This window comes from Alosa pseudoharengus, unplaced genomic scaffold (genome assembly GCF_046254945.1).
Source record: "Alosa pseudoharengus isolate Yale_2024_CS ecotype anadromous, Long Island Sound unplaced genomic scaffold, YU_APseudo_1.1 YU_APseudo_1.1_scf_1, whole genome shotgun sequence".
Taxonomy (NCBI): Eukaryota; Metazoa; Chordata; class Actinopteri; order Clupeiformes; family Clupeidae; genus Alosa; species Alosa pseudoharengus.
In genome coordinates, this window is record NW_027468564.1 from 6151756 (window position 1) to 6170000 (window position 18245).

Consider the following 18245-nt stretch of genomic DNA (forward strand, 5'->3'; position numbering starts at 1 on the left):
AGAGAGCACAGCACAGTTCTATGCAAAGTGGGGAATGACAGGAAAAGTTTGAGAACCACTGATGTGGAGTGACACTGGGTTAGCTCTGTTATATTTATCTGGGTTAAGATGAGTTGCTGCTGATAGAAATGTGTGGCAATTACTCAGCCCACTGACATTAGTTTATCTAATTGTTATAAAGTTGACTTACTGTTCACTCCAATAATTTACTTTTTCTGTATTTAATAGTTTTTCTGTAGTTTTTCTGGGATTAATAAAGTATCTATCTATCTATCTATCAGACTGAGGTAGTAAAGGTATACATTTCAGACCAATTCAATAGCAAATGGTTTAGGGCCAGATTTTAAAATTAAGCATGATCTGGGCCATTTGAGGCCAGTCAGCATGAGAAAACACCAATATGCAGGGAAAGCAGTATGCAAGGAAAGCTGAAACCAAACTGTGTGTAACCAACATTAATGTATTTTTCCATTTAAGTGATTACATCAGTGAATGAGGACCTTCTTACTGAATGTAAGTTTCCGTTAAATATGTGATGTATTTGGTCTTTAAACTTGTGGCTGTAAGCACACTTGAAAAGTTTGAGAGCAAAAAGCCTACTTCCTGTTTGGCAGTTTCACCATCTAATTTTATCGTTTCATAGTGACAACTGTTAATTGGCAGCAGGAAGCCGAAAATGAAGGGCTGGGCTCTCCTGAACGTAAGCTATTTAGCATGCAGATGGAGAACACACTGACACAGGCACACACGCACACACACACACACACACAAAATACACAGCACAGTCCTATTCAAAATGGAGAATGACAAAAATGACAGAACAAGTTTGAGAACCACTGGTGTTGGGTCACTCGTTTAGCTCTGTTAGTTGGACCTGGGTGATGCTGTTATTTGTGTAACGGGCCCTTTTTCTGTATTTCCTAGTGCCACAAGATGATTGGCAACAAGAGACACCCAGTGATGAAGGGATGTGCTCTCCTGAATGTAAGTTAATTAACACGCAGACACAGAACAGAGTCTGTAAAGCAACTTTGTAAGCAATTAAAGCTGTCACACACAGACACTCAGTGCGGTTACATGACCTGTCCAGTCTAGTCTAGTCATCTAGTCTGTTCTCCTGCAATCAGACTAGCTGTCTTAGTCTAAAACTACATACAGTCAAGTTAGTTTGACCCAAGAGCATGGTGGCTAGCTAGTAGGTATCTTTAGAGAGTGCAAAAAGGCTGCCCTCATTCATACATCTTCTGACTGAATCCAATATGATCTGACACTTATTACCTGAAAGAATCATTAATCTTCGTTTTAACCTTTTTAATCTTTGTGTTTCAAGTGTCCCATCTATCCCGAACAGACCTTCCACACAGGATCCCTCAAACTAGTAAGACATATTTTATTGTATGATGTGTTTTATGTGTCTATACTTTTTACTCTGTGTTATGGTAGGCTAGAGGCTGAGACAGAGTAGTCACTAGAGTAGCTGGCTGCCTGTTTCGGTTTAATTTGGGTAGGAAGAAAAGTCTCTCTCTTTCTATCACAGTTGACGCCGGTTCTTTGGTGTAGGCTAGGCTGTGCAGAGTGCAAAAAGGCTGCCCTCATTCATACGGTCATTCTGACTGAATCCAATATGATCTGACACTGATTACCTGAAAGAATCATTAATCTTCGTTTTAACCTTTTTAATTTTTGTGTTTCAAGTGTCCCCTCTATCGCGTCCAGACCTTCCACACAGGATCCCTCAAACTAGTAAGACATATTTTATTGTATGATGTGTTTTATGTGTCTATACTTTTTACTCTGTGTTATGGTAGGCTAGAGGCTGAGACAGAGTAGTCACTGCTGGCTGCCTGTTTCGGTTTTAATTTGGGTAGGAAGTCTCTCTGTCTCTCTCTCTCTCACACACAGTTTTATAAAAAAAAAACAAGACACATTTCATACATTGTATTTTTGTTAACACCTATATTTTTTCTGTTTTCCACAGCTCAAAGATTTCCCAGATCAGCTCCTGCTGGATGCACAGGTATTTTGGACAGGTTCTCTCTGCTGTTGTCAGTACAGTACTATATTATGATCATTGCTTGTTAATTGTTTTTTTGTATAATGTTGTATATTTTCTTCCTGTACTTTCCCCAGCTGTTGAAAGGCTCCTTTTGGAGCAGGTCGGAGAACTGCAGCTAAAAATGGATTACGTAATTAAATTACTCCAAAAAAATAATTCTGTTCCACACGACGACTTTAATTTGAACATGCTCCCACTACGTACACTGCAAGATCTGGAAACTTTTGAGGCCAAACTTAGGACCGATAGCACCTTTAAGAAGAAAGTGGTATGTCCTGTCTGTGTCTATCTCTAAAGCACACACGCCCTGATTTATCGTCAGATAAGACACCTATATATAAAGTATAGATACTCTTTTGATCCCATGAGGGAAATTTGGTCTGTATTTATCCCATCCGTGATTAGTGAAACACACAGAGCACACAGTGAGCACACAGTGAGGTGAAGCACACACTAACCCAAAGCAGTGAGCTGCCTGCTACAGTGGCACTTGGTAAGCAGTGAGGGGTTAGGTGCTTTGCTCAAGGGCACTTCAGCCATGGATGTGGGCATGGGAGAGCAGTGCTTCAAAGACAATGTAATACAGCAGGTTGTGGAATTAAATCAAATGTATCTTTTACTTTACAGATAACTAAACTGTCATTGTCTGGTGGCAAAACCTTGAAGGAAACGGTATGGAGAATCTGTACAAAGATCTTTCAACCCAGCTCAACTGGTGCGGTAGGGGAGAGAAGACAGGCCTTAAATCCAGGCCTATTCATCAGGTACTCCTGAGTAAGTTCTACAATGTGTTGAAGCAACATTCTCTCACTATTCAACACATATGTGGTGTCTGTATTTATATCAGTTGTTCTCGATATTTATATACTGTCCTCACACTATTCTCAACCAAATGTCTTAAGTTTTTTTTTTTTGTAAAATGCTCTGACTTTTCTGAATTGTAGTTATAGAAACAATCAAACGAAGATATAGACTTTTGTGCTACTATCTTATTTTTTCCCCCTGTTGCTTTATTTTTTTGTTTGTTTAGGTTCTGTGTTAAAAAATCCTGCTCAACAAAATTCAACTGAGGGTGATGCTGAAATGACCGTCAGAAACTGGCTGCGGCTGAGCAGGGACAGGAATGGGGGGCGGCAAAGGCGGGGCGAGCAAGCATCAATTAATTAATTGACTGGACTGAACTGATCACTGACTGACTATTTTTCTTTTGAACTGACTGACTATTTTCTTTTAGACTGACTGACTATTTTGGAGGGATTTTTTTATTTGTGTTGTAGTTTTCTATGTGTTAGAATAAATGTGTTAAAATAAATGTTCACAGTCATCTCCCGGTGCCCTCCTGTTTTGTTATTTCTCCCGGAAATCTCCTGTAGCCTAATTTGCATGACCATCAACCTTAATTTTAAAATCACTGATCCATTATTTTTTTCTGTTAGACTGACATTTCCCAGGTTGTCAGATTGTGTATGAATTACACCCTACACATAAACAATTACTTTAAATTTAAACTTTTTTTTGTAAAACCTGGCAACTCAAATAAGGAAGCGGCTGCAGACTGCGCAGCCACCGAGTCTCGCAAGCAAGCGGGGCTAGTTGCCTACTTCTCAACTAGCTCTTGTGATTAATACATCACATAAACTGTTATTGAGTGTTGTTGATACAGGGATCGAACACCTTGGAACCTGATCCTTGGAACACAATCTGATAGCAACTAGCCTAAACAAATCAATAAGACCTAATATAACGGTGGGATCCTACTAGAGCGGCGAAAAGCATTCAGACGCCTCGGTCCTTTTGACTTAACTTTGGAAGGGCTGATTTTTAAGCATGCTGTGGCGTTTCCAGCGAAAATCAGCTGTTCCAGTGTTAAGTCAACGGGAGACCGAATGCTTTCCTCGCTCTAGTGGGATCGCGCCGCATAGGTCATAATAATTAATCGGGTTTACGTTGGCTCACGGTCGGCGATCATTTGGTTTACGTTGGCTCACGGTCGGCGATAATTCTAATGCCGACATCTTCCCGACATCTTGCCGATTAGCTACCGATCTCCATAAGACATCTTACCGACGCACTTTATGTCGGGCAGGCACACACGCCCCGACGTCGGCAAGACCTAATTTGTTGTCTGGGTAGACTGATGCAAATATTGAGGGTCACCATGACTGTAGTGTAGAGACTCATGTCTGGTATAAATACTGATCAGTTTCCAACTGTGAAAGACGGAAAGGGAGTTAGAGATAAATGGCTTATTCGTAAGTCATGTAACACTATTGATGCTTGATAGTGGGCCGAGAGATATTGTTAATCCGTCTTTACGATAAATGGGCCGCACAAACATGCCGCTCCGTGATTGGCCGGCCCACGAGGGGCCGCGGCCCTTCTGGCATCTGCCCAAATGCCAGACCGTCCAGTCCGTCACTGCTACTGAACATGGGCATCGTCGTAGGTGAACTATGACGATGCCCATGTTCAGTAGGCTATGTTTTTCATTTGATGATGACAATGAAAATGTTTAGCCTACTTGGTTTCTAACAGAAATCACGTTTTGTGCCAGCATATTGCAGAAACACAACCACGGCCTTGGTGAACGGATCGGATCTCCTTTAGGCTACTTTCTTTGGTTATTATATAGTTTACGATTCACTTTAACCATAAAGCGTTTTGCCGTCGCCACATTTACAAATATGCAATTTACCTTGGGCTATCAGTGATACTTTTTGCTTCGAATCGCAATTGGGTGCGCATGTAAAATGCCACATGATTTAGATAGATAGATAGATAGATAGATAGATAGATAGATACATTATTGATCCCCAAGGGGGATTCCAAGAGGCCTTTAGACAGGCTCATTTCTGACTTCAATAGACTATCATTGCATTTGTTTATGTTGTAAGACGTGAAGAAATGAAGGACAGCCTAGGCTACGCACAAATTCATCATTCACTAAATGGACACAGAGAGACTCCAAGTTTTTCTTTCGCTATTGTTGCAAAAAGAAATAGCCAGGCTACGTACTATATAGAAATACTTTGAAATTCTCTTTGAATCGGATCTGCTCCACCTTTGCAGAAATTGTGTTTTTTTGCGATATTGTTGACTCCAACGTAGTGCCGATCTTACGTTAAGCTTCATGGATGCCCGTGGTCGTCACTCCGGGATGACATCTGCCAGTGCAGTTCTAGCCCGGCGTGATCTTGTGATGCACTTCATGACTGAGCGGTAATGCCTGCGCACAGCCGCTGTGTTCCTGAGAAGCTCATTAGGACCCTGACTAGTGACCTAGACAAAAGCGCTCTCACATTTATTCTACTAGCAAATTTCGGATAGTGAACACTTGAACTCGCATTGTAAATAAATCTGCACTCTCTACCAAATATAAATCTGCACTCTCCACCAAAATCCACACTGTAAATAAATCTTGTGTAAATAAATATTGTCACACACACACACACACACACACACACACACACACACATGCAAACGATGACAAAGTACAGAACAAATCAGTTCCACTCCTGAGTCCAGCAGCTTATTCTGACTCAGGTTCAGACTTGAGGAGTGTAAAGTGTAAAATACAAAGATATTTTCATCTATAAGTTGATTTCACTCCCTCTCAATCAACAATAAGAAACACCTCCAGAGCATTGTGTACACATGTTCTACAATCACTGGCCACTCTCTTCAGTCTCTTAAGCCAACTGCAGTTTAGAAGACTCCACCCATGTCCTCCACAGAGTTTTTGAATGGCTGCCCTCTGACAGGCGTCTGCGCTGTCCTCTGGCTAGGACTAACATGAGGAAGGCTAAACAAAGTTGTTTTAATTGAATTTAATTAATGAATTGCAGATTTAAAATATGACTGTTGCTACGGCTCCATTACCAGTGAAAAACACTGAACTACAAACCGTTTTAGCTAAATGTGTCACAAGGCAAGCAGAAGCTGACCATAGTTTAGCTGGAGTTGCAGCGCTACACTCTGGGGGCTCAGGAACATGGGGGATCAGGAACATGGAACATGGGGGCTCAGGAACATGGAACATGGGGGTTCAGGAACATGGAACATGGGGGCTCAGGAACATGGGGGTTCAGGAATATTGGGGCTCAGGAACATGGAACATGGGGGCTCAGGAACATGGGGACTCAGGAACATGGGGGTTAAGGAACATGGGGCCTCAGTAACATGGAACATGGGGGCTCAGGAACATGGGGCCTCAGGAACATGGGGGATCAGGAACATGGGGCCTCAGGAACATGGGGGATCAGGAACATGGGGGCTCAGGAACATGAGGCCCCCAGAGTGTAGCGCTGCAGCTGCCTGCCTGCGTTAGCTGCTGGCTATAGCAACTCATGTTATATAGGTAAAACTGATTGTTTTCGCTTTTCTTTTTACCGACAGTACTCGTTGACCTCGAGAAATGGAGATCTATGAGACAAATCGCCGATTTGTCTGTTAACCATTTAGGTAGAAGAAAAATCGAATTTACTGTTGCCTCCTGTGAAAGACGTCTCTGCAAAAGACATGCTGGTATATTCATGTTCCTCATATGCAATTTAGACCATAGCAGGGGTTTTACTCAGCCTGGGGAAAATGCAATCAAAATATTCATCATCACTAATCTGTCTCTCTCTCTCTCTCTCTCTCTCTCTCTCTCTCTCACACACACACACACACACACACACACACACAGTGTGTTACTTACTGAGCTGATGTGGATATTTTGACCACTGGCACCAGCTTCTGAAGAACATCATCTGGACTGAGGAGTTCAGTCTGATCTTTCTGTGGAGTCTTTATGTACTTCTGCAGGTCAAACTCAGCCAGCTGCTCTTCTGACATCTTAAACTCAAATCTCTTAGTCCCCCACTCTCCTGGTAAGAGCATTTCTACACCCAGAGTTCCTGAACCCCTCTGCTCCTCCACTCTGCTCTGTTTGTGCTCCACTACAGCATGGTGATTCAGCTCATTCAGACAGTAGAACAGGTTGATCTTTCTGTCTGACCTACTCTCATCTCTGATCTTCTGTCTGATGTACTGCACTGTTGGCTCTGAGCTATCTGATTGGCTTCTGCTCAGTGGCAGTGGGTGTCTTAAGATAATCTGATTCACCTTGAGTGAGAGGCCGAGAAGGAAGCGCAGGAAAAGGTCCAGGTGTCCATTTTTACTCTGTAACGCGAGATCCACTGCAGTCTTGTGTAGGTCATGAAGTGTTGCAGCTCTGAACAGAGCAGAGAGCTGAGAGGTTTGCTGTTGGTCAGGCATGTTTCTCTGTCTGTTGCTGAAACAGATGAACACATACAAAGCTGCAAGAAACTCCTGGATGCTCAGATGCACAAAGCTGAACACCTTCCCCTGGTACAGCCCAGACTCCTCTCTGAAGATCTGAGTACACACTCCTGAGTACACTGATGCTTCTGTGATGTCAATGCCACACTCTCTCATGTCTTCCTCATAGAAGATGAGATTGCCTTTCTCCAGTTGTTGGAAAGCCAGTTTCCCCAGTTTGAAAATCACCTCTTCATCTGTCTCTTTTCTCTCTGTGTACTTGACATTTTTTATGCTTGTCTGGATGATCAGGAAGTGTGTGTACATTTGAGTCAGAGTCCTTGGCATTTCTACACTCTCTGGTTCTTTTGATGTGCTCTCTACAACAGTGGCAGAAATCCAGCAGAAGACTGGAATGTGGCACATGATGTAGAGGCTCCTGGATGACTTCAGGTGTGCGATGGTTCTTCTGACCAGGTTCTCATCAATGATTCTCTTCCTGAAGTACTCCTCTTTCTGTGGGTCATTGAATCCCCTTATTTCTGTCACCTGGTCCACACACTTACGAGGCATCTGATTGGCTGCTGCTGGTCGGGTGGTGATCCAGAGGAGAGCAGAGGGTAGATTCCCCTTGATAAGGTTTGTCAACAGCACATCCATTGAGACTGGTTCTGTCACATCACAACACATTGGGTTGGAGCGGAAATCTAGAGGAAGTCGACACTCATCCAGACCATCAAAGATGAACATGACTCTGTGTGCTGAACTGGTGAAGATTCTTGGATCTTTGATTTCAGGGAAGAAGTGCTCAATAAGATCCATCAGACTGAGTTTGCTCTTCTTCATCAGGTTCAGCTCCCGGAAAGGAAGAGGAAATATGAAGTGAATATCCTGATTAGCTGTTCCTTCAACCCAGTCCAGAATGAATTTCTGCACAGAGACAGTTTTTCCTATGCCAGCCACTCCCTTTGTCAGCACTGTTCTGATGGGTTTGACTTGTCCAGATAAGGGTTGAAAGATGTCCCTGCATTTAATTGGTCTGCCTTGTGCTGCTTTTCTCCAGGATGCCCTCTCTATCTGTCTGACCTCATGTTCATCATTGACCTCTCCTCCTCCCCCCTCTGTGATGTAGAGCTCTGTGTAGATCTCCTGGAGGAGTCTGCTGTGTCCCTGCTGTGGGATTCCCTCAATCAGACACTGAAAGTTGTTCTGCAGGTGGGATTTGTGGATCTGCTGATATCTGTGTGAAAACCAAAACACACGATTAAAGAATAAATCATTCATCATTCAATCATTTAAAAACACACATGCATACACACATATGTACTTCAATGAGCCAGTGTGATGATCCCACACACACTTTCACTTTTGTGGACAAAAAACAAATAATTAAAGACGAAATTAAAGCTGCAGTTGGCAAGTCTGACTTAAAGCCAAAATTTTGAATGTTTAGAACTCTCATGCCCCTCCCCCACTACCACCGAGCACCCTCTGATCGAGTTTGTGCTCGTCAGTGCGCACCAGACTGCACCAGACTGTGATTGACAGTCAGATCTCACACATCCCTGCTCTGATTGGACCAGAAGAACCGGGAGCTGTGGATGTTTGCAAAACAAATAATAGGCTCTAGGTGGAGGTAGTAGCACGTTTTTTCTTTTCTAAAACCGGCTGATTTATTTTGTTCTGTCGGAGCATAGTGTAGTGTCGGTTTCAATTAATATGATCCAAAAAATCTTGTCAACTGCAGCTTTAAACAAAACACCTTGCATACAGACACAGATATAAATGATCATGTGGATATATTCCACAAACTCACACTCACACACACACACACACACACACACACATTAAACACACACCATTAAACAAATCTCCCTCATGTGATTACTATTGAAAGGACGTGTTTCATATCTCCTCTGCAGTCACTCTCTCTCTCTCACTCTCACCACATTTCACCTGTTGATGGATTCCTGTGTTTTACTTGTGAGTTTATGATGCACGTTTTCTGTTTATCAGTGACGTATGTGGCGCCATAGAAGGTTGTGGCTGTTGTTAAGTACTTTGTTTCTTGTTTTGGTCAGACCCCCCATTCTTATTTTTGGTCTTTTAGAATTAAGACTCACAATATGCAGTACCGGAAAGTGTCATGGGGTGGCGCTGTGAGATAACGCTGGTATAAGGTAGCCACTAGCCAGCAGCAGCCAACGAGACGAACGAGTATCAAGCCACTCATGCACTTTTGTTTTGATGCTTTATTTGATTTCAGGTGAGTCCGAAATCACAAGAAGGATATGTAATTCATTTGTTAGTAATTTGTGTAATGTTTGAGCAGATGATACACGCTGTAAAATGTGTTCACTCGTTAAATACATGTTTATTTGTAATCGATGCTAGCTAGCTAAGCCAGTCTGCTCGAACCAGTAACTAGCCATCATAGCCTGATGTGAACGAGTAGGCTGTTTGGGATATTTGCGGGTGATTATGCGAACGAGAATGTTAATGCATTGCTGTTTGTAATGCGAGTTAATGTTAATGTAAAACAATAAGTCTCGGTTAGTTATTCGAAGCCAACGAGACGAACGAGTATCAAGCCACTCATGCACTTTTGTTTTGATGCTTTATTTGATTTCAGATCAAACTTTAAACAAATAAAATATGTGGCACTGAAGAATATTGTCTCTTCTCTGCGTGTGCAACACGTACACTCCTGTGCTTTCACATTGTTCTATTCTTATCCTGCAAACACACAAACACACACACGCCTGTTTGCCCTGTTCATGTTCCACTTCCTCCTTGCTTGCCAGAGCTGATTAAAAGGCCTTTGTGCCTCCCAGCATCCATGTTTGTGTGAGTCGTTGATGGCTGTGTCTATTATGTGCAGTGTTTTGTGACTTGTTGTCTTGCTGCTATGGACCACATGGCTCTGTGCTTTTACACTGTTCTGTCCTACACACACACACACACACACACACACACACACACACACACACACACACACACACTTTTTCCTCACCTGCTAATTCCATAGCTTGTGTGTTGTTCCTCAGAGAGACTGGTGTTAGAGGCAGTAGCCCCCTCCTCAGGAGCAGATCTTACTCTAGAGAACAAGGAGAGAACAACCTCCATCACCACATTCGTATGCCGATACTGTCAAGTAAAGTGTTACCCAAATAAGTAAAGACGAAATTAAACTATCCAAAACACACATGCATACAGACACACACACACACACACACACGCGCGCGCTCACGCACACACGCACGCACACACACACACACACGCACGCACACACGCACACACACACACACACGCACGCACACACACACATTCACATGTTGATTCATTCACATGTTGACTCAAATTTACTAACAAGAAATTCATGAAACCTCCCTAATCTTGCAGTGTTTTTGATTACTTAATCACAAAAATCAAAACTGTTAGCGAAAACTTCACATTCACACTTTTTGCAAAACACTACGCACATTGATTTACAAAACATTAAACACACTGAAGGAGCATGTGGACCCAATTCATTTATTTTATGTATTATGGACATATTGTATGTCTAAATGTATGCAGAGTAAAGGAAGGATTTTTTCTTTCTTTTTTTTTACCTTTTTTGTCTACAAAATGTTTCAGAATGTTCTCTCTGCAATACATCATGTATTTATTATATATTTGTCCAGTGCTAAATGCATTTGGAAATGGATAGATATCCATTGACACATCACTCTTCATAGACACACATCTGGGCACTGGTGATGGAGGTATAGATGGATATATACCATACATATGATGTGTAATTGTGTATATATGGATATATACCATATATACCATCCATATGATGTGTCAATGTAGTCTGAGCGAATTAGCCTAGAAAAGGGTCAAAGGTGGAAGTAAATACAGCAAAAGCATATTTGGTATCATTTGAATCGTAATTTTCTGTAGATTAAGAATTTGTGGTGCCTACAGCGCAGATTTGTACCGAAAAATATATAGAGGGCTTTGAATGGAGCATGGCACAATGGTTTTTGGGCCAAAAACGTATGTTAGTACATCTTGATATTAGCTGATATCTCTTAAGCCAATTGAAAGATATTCATCAAACTTGGTCTACTTACCCACTACAAGTTGTCAAAGAGCTGGCAAGACAATTTAGGTCTTGAGGTCAAGGTTACAAGGGGTCACACAAATAACTCACATGCAGTATTTGGTTCATATCTCCAAAGCAGACTGATGGATCTTCATTAACTCTAGTACATTTATTGTCTATACAAGTTAGATGAACTTAGGGACTCAGGGCCATGGGGTCAAATGTTAAGGTCAGTTTCATCCCCTGACATACAAGGTTATAGACAGTGGAGACTATCAACATGCCATGTTCAATTCAATTACTGTAAATATAGTGAACTTTTTTTATGTTGCACAACATAGACTTGGTTGTTTTTGACATGGGGAGTCCCTATCTACAGCACAATGAGTTTAATACCCCTCATTTGTACATAAGAATCAAGTATCTGATTGCAATTACTGTAGGCAAATGTGCTTAGCAGTTACATAAGTGAAATACTTCCACTAGCATAGTCATGACCTGACCAATATCTCTTTCAATATTGCCCATGCAGTCCTTTTCACAGTACAAGCAGTGCTACTTCCAGCTGTAAATTATAGCTTTCTCTGCTGTTGTGACTTTCCATAAGTTAGTTTGACTGTTAACTGTGGCCCTTGCTATTTTTCCCTTCATGGACAAGGTGTTGTCCACTTTCTCCTGGCAATTTCTGTGACCCTGAAGACTAGCATTGTCTTCCAGTTTTGATGTTAGTAATGTGGCATGTCCGTTGTTATCTGTTCAGTTGAAGTTAGGGGTGGGCAAAAAATAATATCTAAATATTTTGGAAGATTTTGACGGTAGATATCAATAATATAATTAAATACGAATTTGTTACAAGCCACCTTATAATTTCTTACAAAGCACATTAAGGGACACAAAGTATTAGGATAGCAGTTAATTTTCTAAATTTTGTTTCTGAAAGATGAGACTGTTGTAAGAAGCAATATTTTCCCCTGGGATGAATATCAGTGTTTAGTTGTGCTCAGTACTGTCTTGATTCATTATTTTCCATTTCACTGCAATGTATGATGAGACTGACTCTCGCCAGATGAATTTCGTTCCACATAGCTCCACTAATCCATCTGGGATCGATCCATTGGAGTGGTGTTTCAGAAGGCTGGGCCTTATCAAAAATCCTTGCATATGATTGGATAAGCCACTTGTCCGTCCTCTATTAACATGCAACTTCAACCACTCACATTGAAGCCAACCCGTGACACTGAGAACAGTCTCACAGTCGCTTCTACGCTACGTCACATCTATGAAACTCCCGCCCTGCGTACTGATTGGCTCTACCATAAAATCTGGTGCCGAAATCACTCTTAACGGAAGCGATCCCAGATGGATGTGAGTGGAGTAAACATTGGTCTAGTGTTATCCAATTGCGTGCAGGATGGCTATACTGTACTCTATATTTTATACTCCTCAGCCCTTGAGAAGTGCCACCCTCTCACGCCATCTCCATCAACACCCTTCACCAATCAGTACCAAGCAGGGTCGCTTACATTGGTGGAAACCATCTTCCCATCATGCATAAAACTATATGCAAACCTATGTAATGCATAGGTAACATAAGTAAAATAGTGTAGCCCTAAGTTTTTCTGTTTCCTTCCAGTTTGGTGAAATAAGGCCTTATCTTATTCTCTTCCTAGCTAGACAGGCCCTAACTCGTAAGGCACAGTGGCCTCCTCATCCCTGTCCTGTCCAGTTCTCACCAGCTTGATAACACCCCCTCTCCCTTAACCATGTAAGGAGGAGATCCTCTCATCCTGGTACCCCCAGTACTTTATGAAACCCATAATTACATCCCTTCACATCCTGAAAACCCACCATATTACCTAGTAGAATCCTAGGTAATATCAGTCCGCTGCTGCCGTTGTTTATATGCCTATTATCCCTCTATACCCCAGTGGAATTCTACAACAATGCCCCAGATTCCTGGGAATTCTAAGAAAAATGGGCAATTTGAGAAACATTTCAAATAACCAAGAATAACTAAACATCTAATGAAAAGTGTCAATTGTAAGTTTCTTTCAGTTTAAAGATTAGAAATTGCTCTTTCAAATGATATATGATCCATTAAGAATTATATATTCATGTGTCCCATAGACGGCCATAGGCCTACTCACTTACAGTCTCAAAGTCTTTCACTAACAAAAAATTATAAATATGGTTCACATATTTCTGTATTAGAAGCTGGGAAACAAGATACTATATGAGTACTGATTTCATTGAAATAGACTGGCATATCTTGCACTTATTTGGGATTTAGCTGGACAGTAAGCCTTAGGCTACAGCTAAAAAATGATGAGGATATGAACTAACGTAGGCCAGAAGCATAGCGCATGAAATCGTGACTCATTTGATAAGCATGTCACCAAGAACAGGAACTGTTAAACCTGACATGGATTTACGTTTTGTTTTACATGCACATCATGTTATATAATTTATCTAAACTTGATCAGTTGATGATAATGAACCTGTTGCACTCGTTCACTAACCTTCAACCTATCCTGTGCTAACGTTAACATTACGAGTCTCAGACTAACGTTACATCAGTGAAGGTAGCAAATTAGCAGGCTTTTTTGTAATCACAAAGATGACGAGACTGGCCTACTTGTATACAAATACATTTTCCTAACATCCATAAGCAGAAAACACAACGGTGGTTCCCGCTTTGGTTATTAGTCAACATAAAAACTCATTGAGAGAGACATACATAATAGTAGCCTAGTTTGCAATAACTATCTGTAAGTGGGATTTGATAATGTTAGCTTTTCTGTACATGCCAGAAAGGGGTAATGTTAATGTTATGTGTTAAGATATAACTGCAAATAAACCTGGCATGGGTTTATCATAAACTTTATTGTTAATTAGGCCATGACCCATCACTGAATTATGCCTATATTTTGCTGGTGCTAGCTAAACTCAAACTCAAACTTTCACAGTGACAGCCATACGATTTTTTTTATGCCAGAGAGGCAGCTAAGTCAGTCATGACAAACGGGAGGATGTTAACGTTAAATATATTACATTTTCATGTTTTTATTTTGTCATTTTCTTACATCAATATGATCGTCACTTACATCAAAACATGGTGGATGCACATCAATACTATCTCATCTAATGAGAAAAGACGCTGGACGCTTGTTAGAAGCCATAACTCCAGAGGCACCGTAAGTCCTCAGCCGGTCAGTCAACAGGCTAAACTCAAAAATACCGGAGAAATGTCAATAGCGACCTAGCCATTTAAAGCAACACCAAAGAACTTTTCCTCTGTCAAACACACTATTTGTTTATCCAGCACCAGCATTGCAAATAACAATGTCCACAGACAAGGTAGAATATGTTGCATGATTTTATGAAAGTACGATGTATTGCGACTTCAGATGCAAGTCAAATTTGTAGTTTCTTATGTCTCATTCCATCGAACTACAGATCCGCTACCCGATCTGGCAAACTTACATAGTGCGGTTATAGCCGATAGAGGGCCGCGAAGCGAATGCAGAAGTGCCGTTCACCCTGTTACGAGTTGATGAACCACTGAAACAATTTTGGAAACATTATTTTAAGGTGCAAAAAACTCTTTGGTGTTGCTTTAAGTGTGTCAAAATAAAAGTCTGGTGTTTATGTACCCACTAACGCTGTATTATTTCATGTATGAAGGTTATACTGTAGCAGATGTCTCTTTAAGAATTGCGGCCGGCCGCGGCCGTTACAGGAGAATACAGAACGGCCGTCGACGGCCGTTACAGGGTATAGAGCATCACAGTCCCGCCCACAGGAGTTTCCGGAAGTAAGAATTCAATGCAATTTATCCATTGACAATTCGGGTATAAGCCATACAAACTTAACTGCACATGGTAGACTCAAAACCAGCTACGGCTGTACTAAGCGATTGTGTATGCTCATATAGACGCCAAAAGTTCACGGGGCACTAACCTCGTTTTGAGATAAATGTCTTTTATTCGCGATGTCTTGGATAAGTACTTCATTACCCACAATCCTGAACAATCCCACAATCCCACAGTGATGCCTCTGATTGGTGGAAAGGCCGTTCAGTCATAGTTTGAAACTTGAATCAGCGAAAATTATTGACAAAGATGGCGAAAATCTTAATGTGAATAAAAACTTTCTAGACGAACATTGGTACTTGTATCAACAAGGATTGTGGTTTATATATCACACGAACTTAGTCAGGGCCAATACACCATCAAATAGAACACTGTAAATGCTAGTTTGAACACTTAACTTTTCAGGTAGCCGATAGGCTAGCTAATCATTAGCCTTTCAGACATTAGAATGTCATTATAATGCTGCTAACATTAGCCTACATGCTGCAACACAGGTATGAAATATATTATGTTTTAGTGACCTTGTTGTTTCTATGAACATGAATTGTTGTTTATATGAAACATCAACTTAGACGAGGCATAAAAAGCCCTGTATATCCCCATAACTTAAACCTTTGAACTAGCTAGCTAGCTGATAGCAAAGCTGGATGCTACCACCTGGTAGACACTGCAGTAAAATGGTTAGCAAACCGTCCATGCCCCCGGCCCGTGAATATTTCAGTTTCAAGGACGAAATCAAGAGTGTCCAAAGGGGTGAAAACCACTTTAAATCGGGTCACATTATTGACTGTTGTGTGTCGAGGGTCAGCTTGTGGGTTATGTATGGGCCAGCATGAGGAACAAGACCTATCAAACCTACAAAGTTGTGTGGTGAGTTTTGCAGGGAGGTTGGTAATGCTAGTTAACATTAGCTAGGCTACTGTAGCCTTCATACTGTACGAGCCATATCAATCATTAACCTAGAAATACTTCTTCGTACATTTAATGAACATTTTGTGTAATAATTCAAGTTAATAAACTAAATATGGTGGTCCAAGAGCAGACCATGCACCGGTCCATGCATCAGGATGGCAGTCAGATACGAAGCACTGCACAATGTTGCTAACGTTAACGTTAACCGCTTTCACACACACGATATAAAATACACGATGGTAAATATAACATTCAATACCAAAACACTATTATTTACACGATTACTCCTGAAATAACTGCTATTAACTATATAAAAATCATTGTTTGGAGGAGAGGGTTCGCTGCTGTCGCCGGTTGGAAATGAATAATTTCGCGCTGGTTCGTGCTGCTTATATATTTTTCAGTGAGGCCCGGTGGTTTATGGGATGAGTAGTTCCTTCGCTCGGAAATGAAAATATGTACACAGTCTTGTACCTTTGACTTTTTTTGGACTTTCTCTTCGTTTTTTAACTCGAAATGATATGTTGTGTGCTTATGAGTTACTCCGTAGCTGGATATCCTAAGACATGCTCTAAAACTCTTTAAATACGGATTTTTCCAGAACGTCAATGGGAAAAATGAATGGGAAAGCTACTTCCGGAAACTAAGCTCTCTCGGAGGAGGGGCGGGACTGTGATGCTCTATAGAGGGATATACAACAATTGGGTTCCATGGAACTATTTATTTGTTTCTGATTGGCCAAGAGACGTTCCATGAGTTGGAATATCCCTGGACATTTCAACTCAGACTTTGCACAGCTAATAATAAATCACTCCGCGATACAATGCGAAGATTTGACACAATGTTCTCATCCCAGCTCTCCACTATTTTAAGCAATGGGTTACTCCTTAGCAAACCATAACAAAACAGTGCTTCACCACATCTGTGGATTAAGCCACACAGTCAACTTAATGTAAGTAAGATAAACGAGGATGCTAATTGTTCTCAGCATTGCCAGCATTGTGTATAATACGATTGTCACTTGGAGGAGATTTGTAGATAACTAACGTTAGCATAGTTAGCTAACCGCTGCTAACGTGCTAGCATCGTCACGTTAGGCTGTGCACAGTAGTGTAACATTTATTCACCATAAATTAATAAAGTTGAGTGGTTCTGCAATGTAGGCTATGTTTCCGTTTTTTTGCAGTACCATGTCCCTTACATGACATGGCCCAGTGTCCTTGTAACATGCATGCAGCAAACCTAGATATGAATGTGATTTCAGCCCGACTTTCAACATTTCTTTCAAGAAGACACATAAACCACAGACCCGTAACGGTAAAGAGGGATCTGGAATGTTGGTTACCTAGCAACCAAGACGCTGTCTATTGAAAAGGGAACTATTTTGATGCGTAAGAACAATGTCGAAATTAACATTTTTAAACAATATTGGGGTGTTTTCAGATTATTTGTAGAATTGTTGTATAAAAGCAATATAGCACTCGTGATCGTGGGATTGGTCATGGATATTCCCACGGCTGTTGTTGCCTGCCGAACAACACCCGTGGGAATATCCATGACCAACCCCACTCTCACTCGTGCTATATTGCTTAACTACCAACTTCAGGGAACAAAGTATAACTATTGCAATGCGATGCAAGGGTAGTTTTTATTTCTAACAGTATTCTATCAACATAGACATTTACATCAATTGTAAATTGAAATAGCTGTAGATGACAATGTTTATCAGATGTTTGACAGAAATGGTTTGGATTTAATCGAAAACTCTGAACTGAAACAGTTATTTTAAAACAGGTATTTACACAGATGTTTGCATTTTTAAAACAGCAAATTATTTAGATTTCCCCTGGTTTCAGAAAGGCTACTACTACAATACTAAAATAAGATGTAGAGGTTGAAACAACTGTTTTTATACAGAAAATAAAGTTTGTTTTGCTTTAATAAATGTCTTAATCTTTTTTAATGTCAATTCAGATAGTTGATTCTATGCCTCAGCCAGCTATAGCCTCGTGACCTTTAACCTATACCTGTGACTCCATGATCTTTAATG

At 41.0% G+C, this 18245-nt stretch overlaps 1 protein-coding gene across 3 annotated transcripts in view; it reads right to left on the reverse strand.

The window, feature by feature from the left end:
• The window catches only part of LOC143135798 (protein NLRC3-like), a 45379-nt gene that overhangs the window by 20682 nt on the left and 6452 nt on the right, over window positions 1-18245 (reverse strand). For all 3 annotated transcript variants that reach the window (XM_076296155.1, XM_076296154.1, XM_076296156.1), the window contains exons 4-5: window positions 10332-10415; window positions 6756-8558 (exon numbers count right to left, since the gene is read on the reverse strand). In XM_076296155.1, the coding sequence (XP_076152270.1) occupies window positions 6756-8558; window positions 10332-10415 (1887 nt within the window). The remainder of the gene's footprint in view (window positions 1-6755; window positions 8559-10331; window positions 10416-18245) is intronic.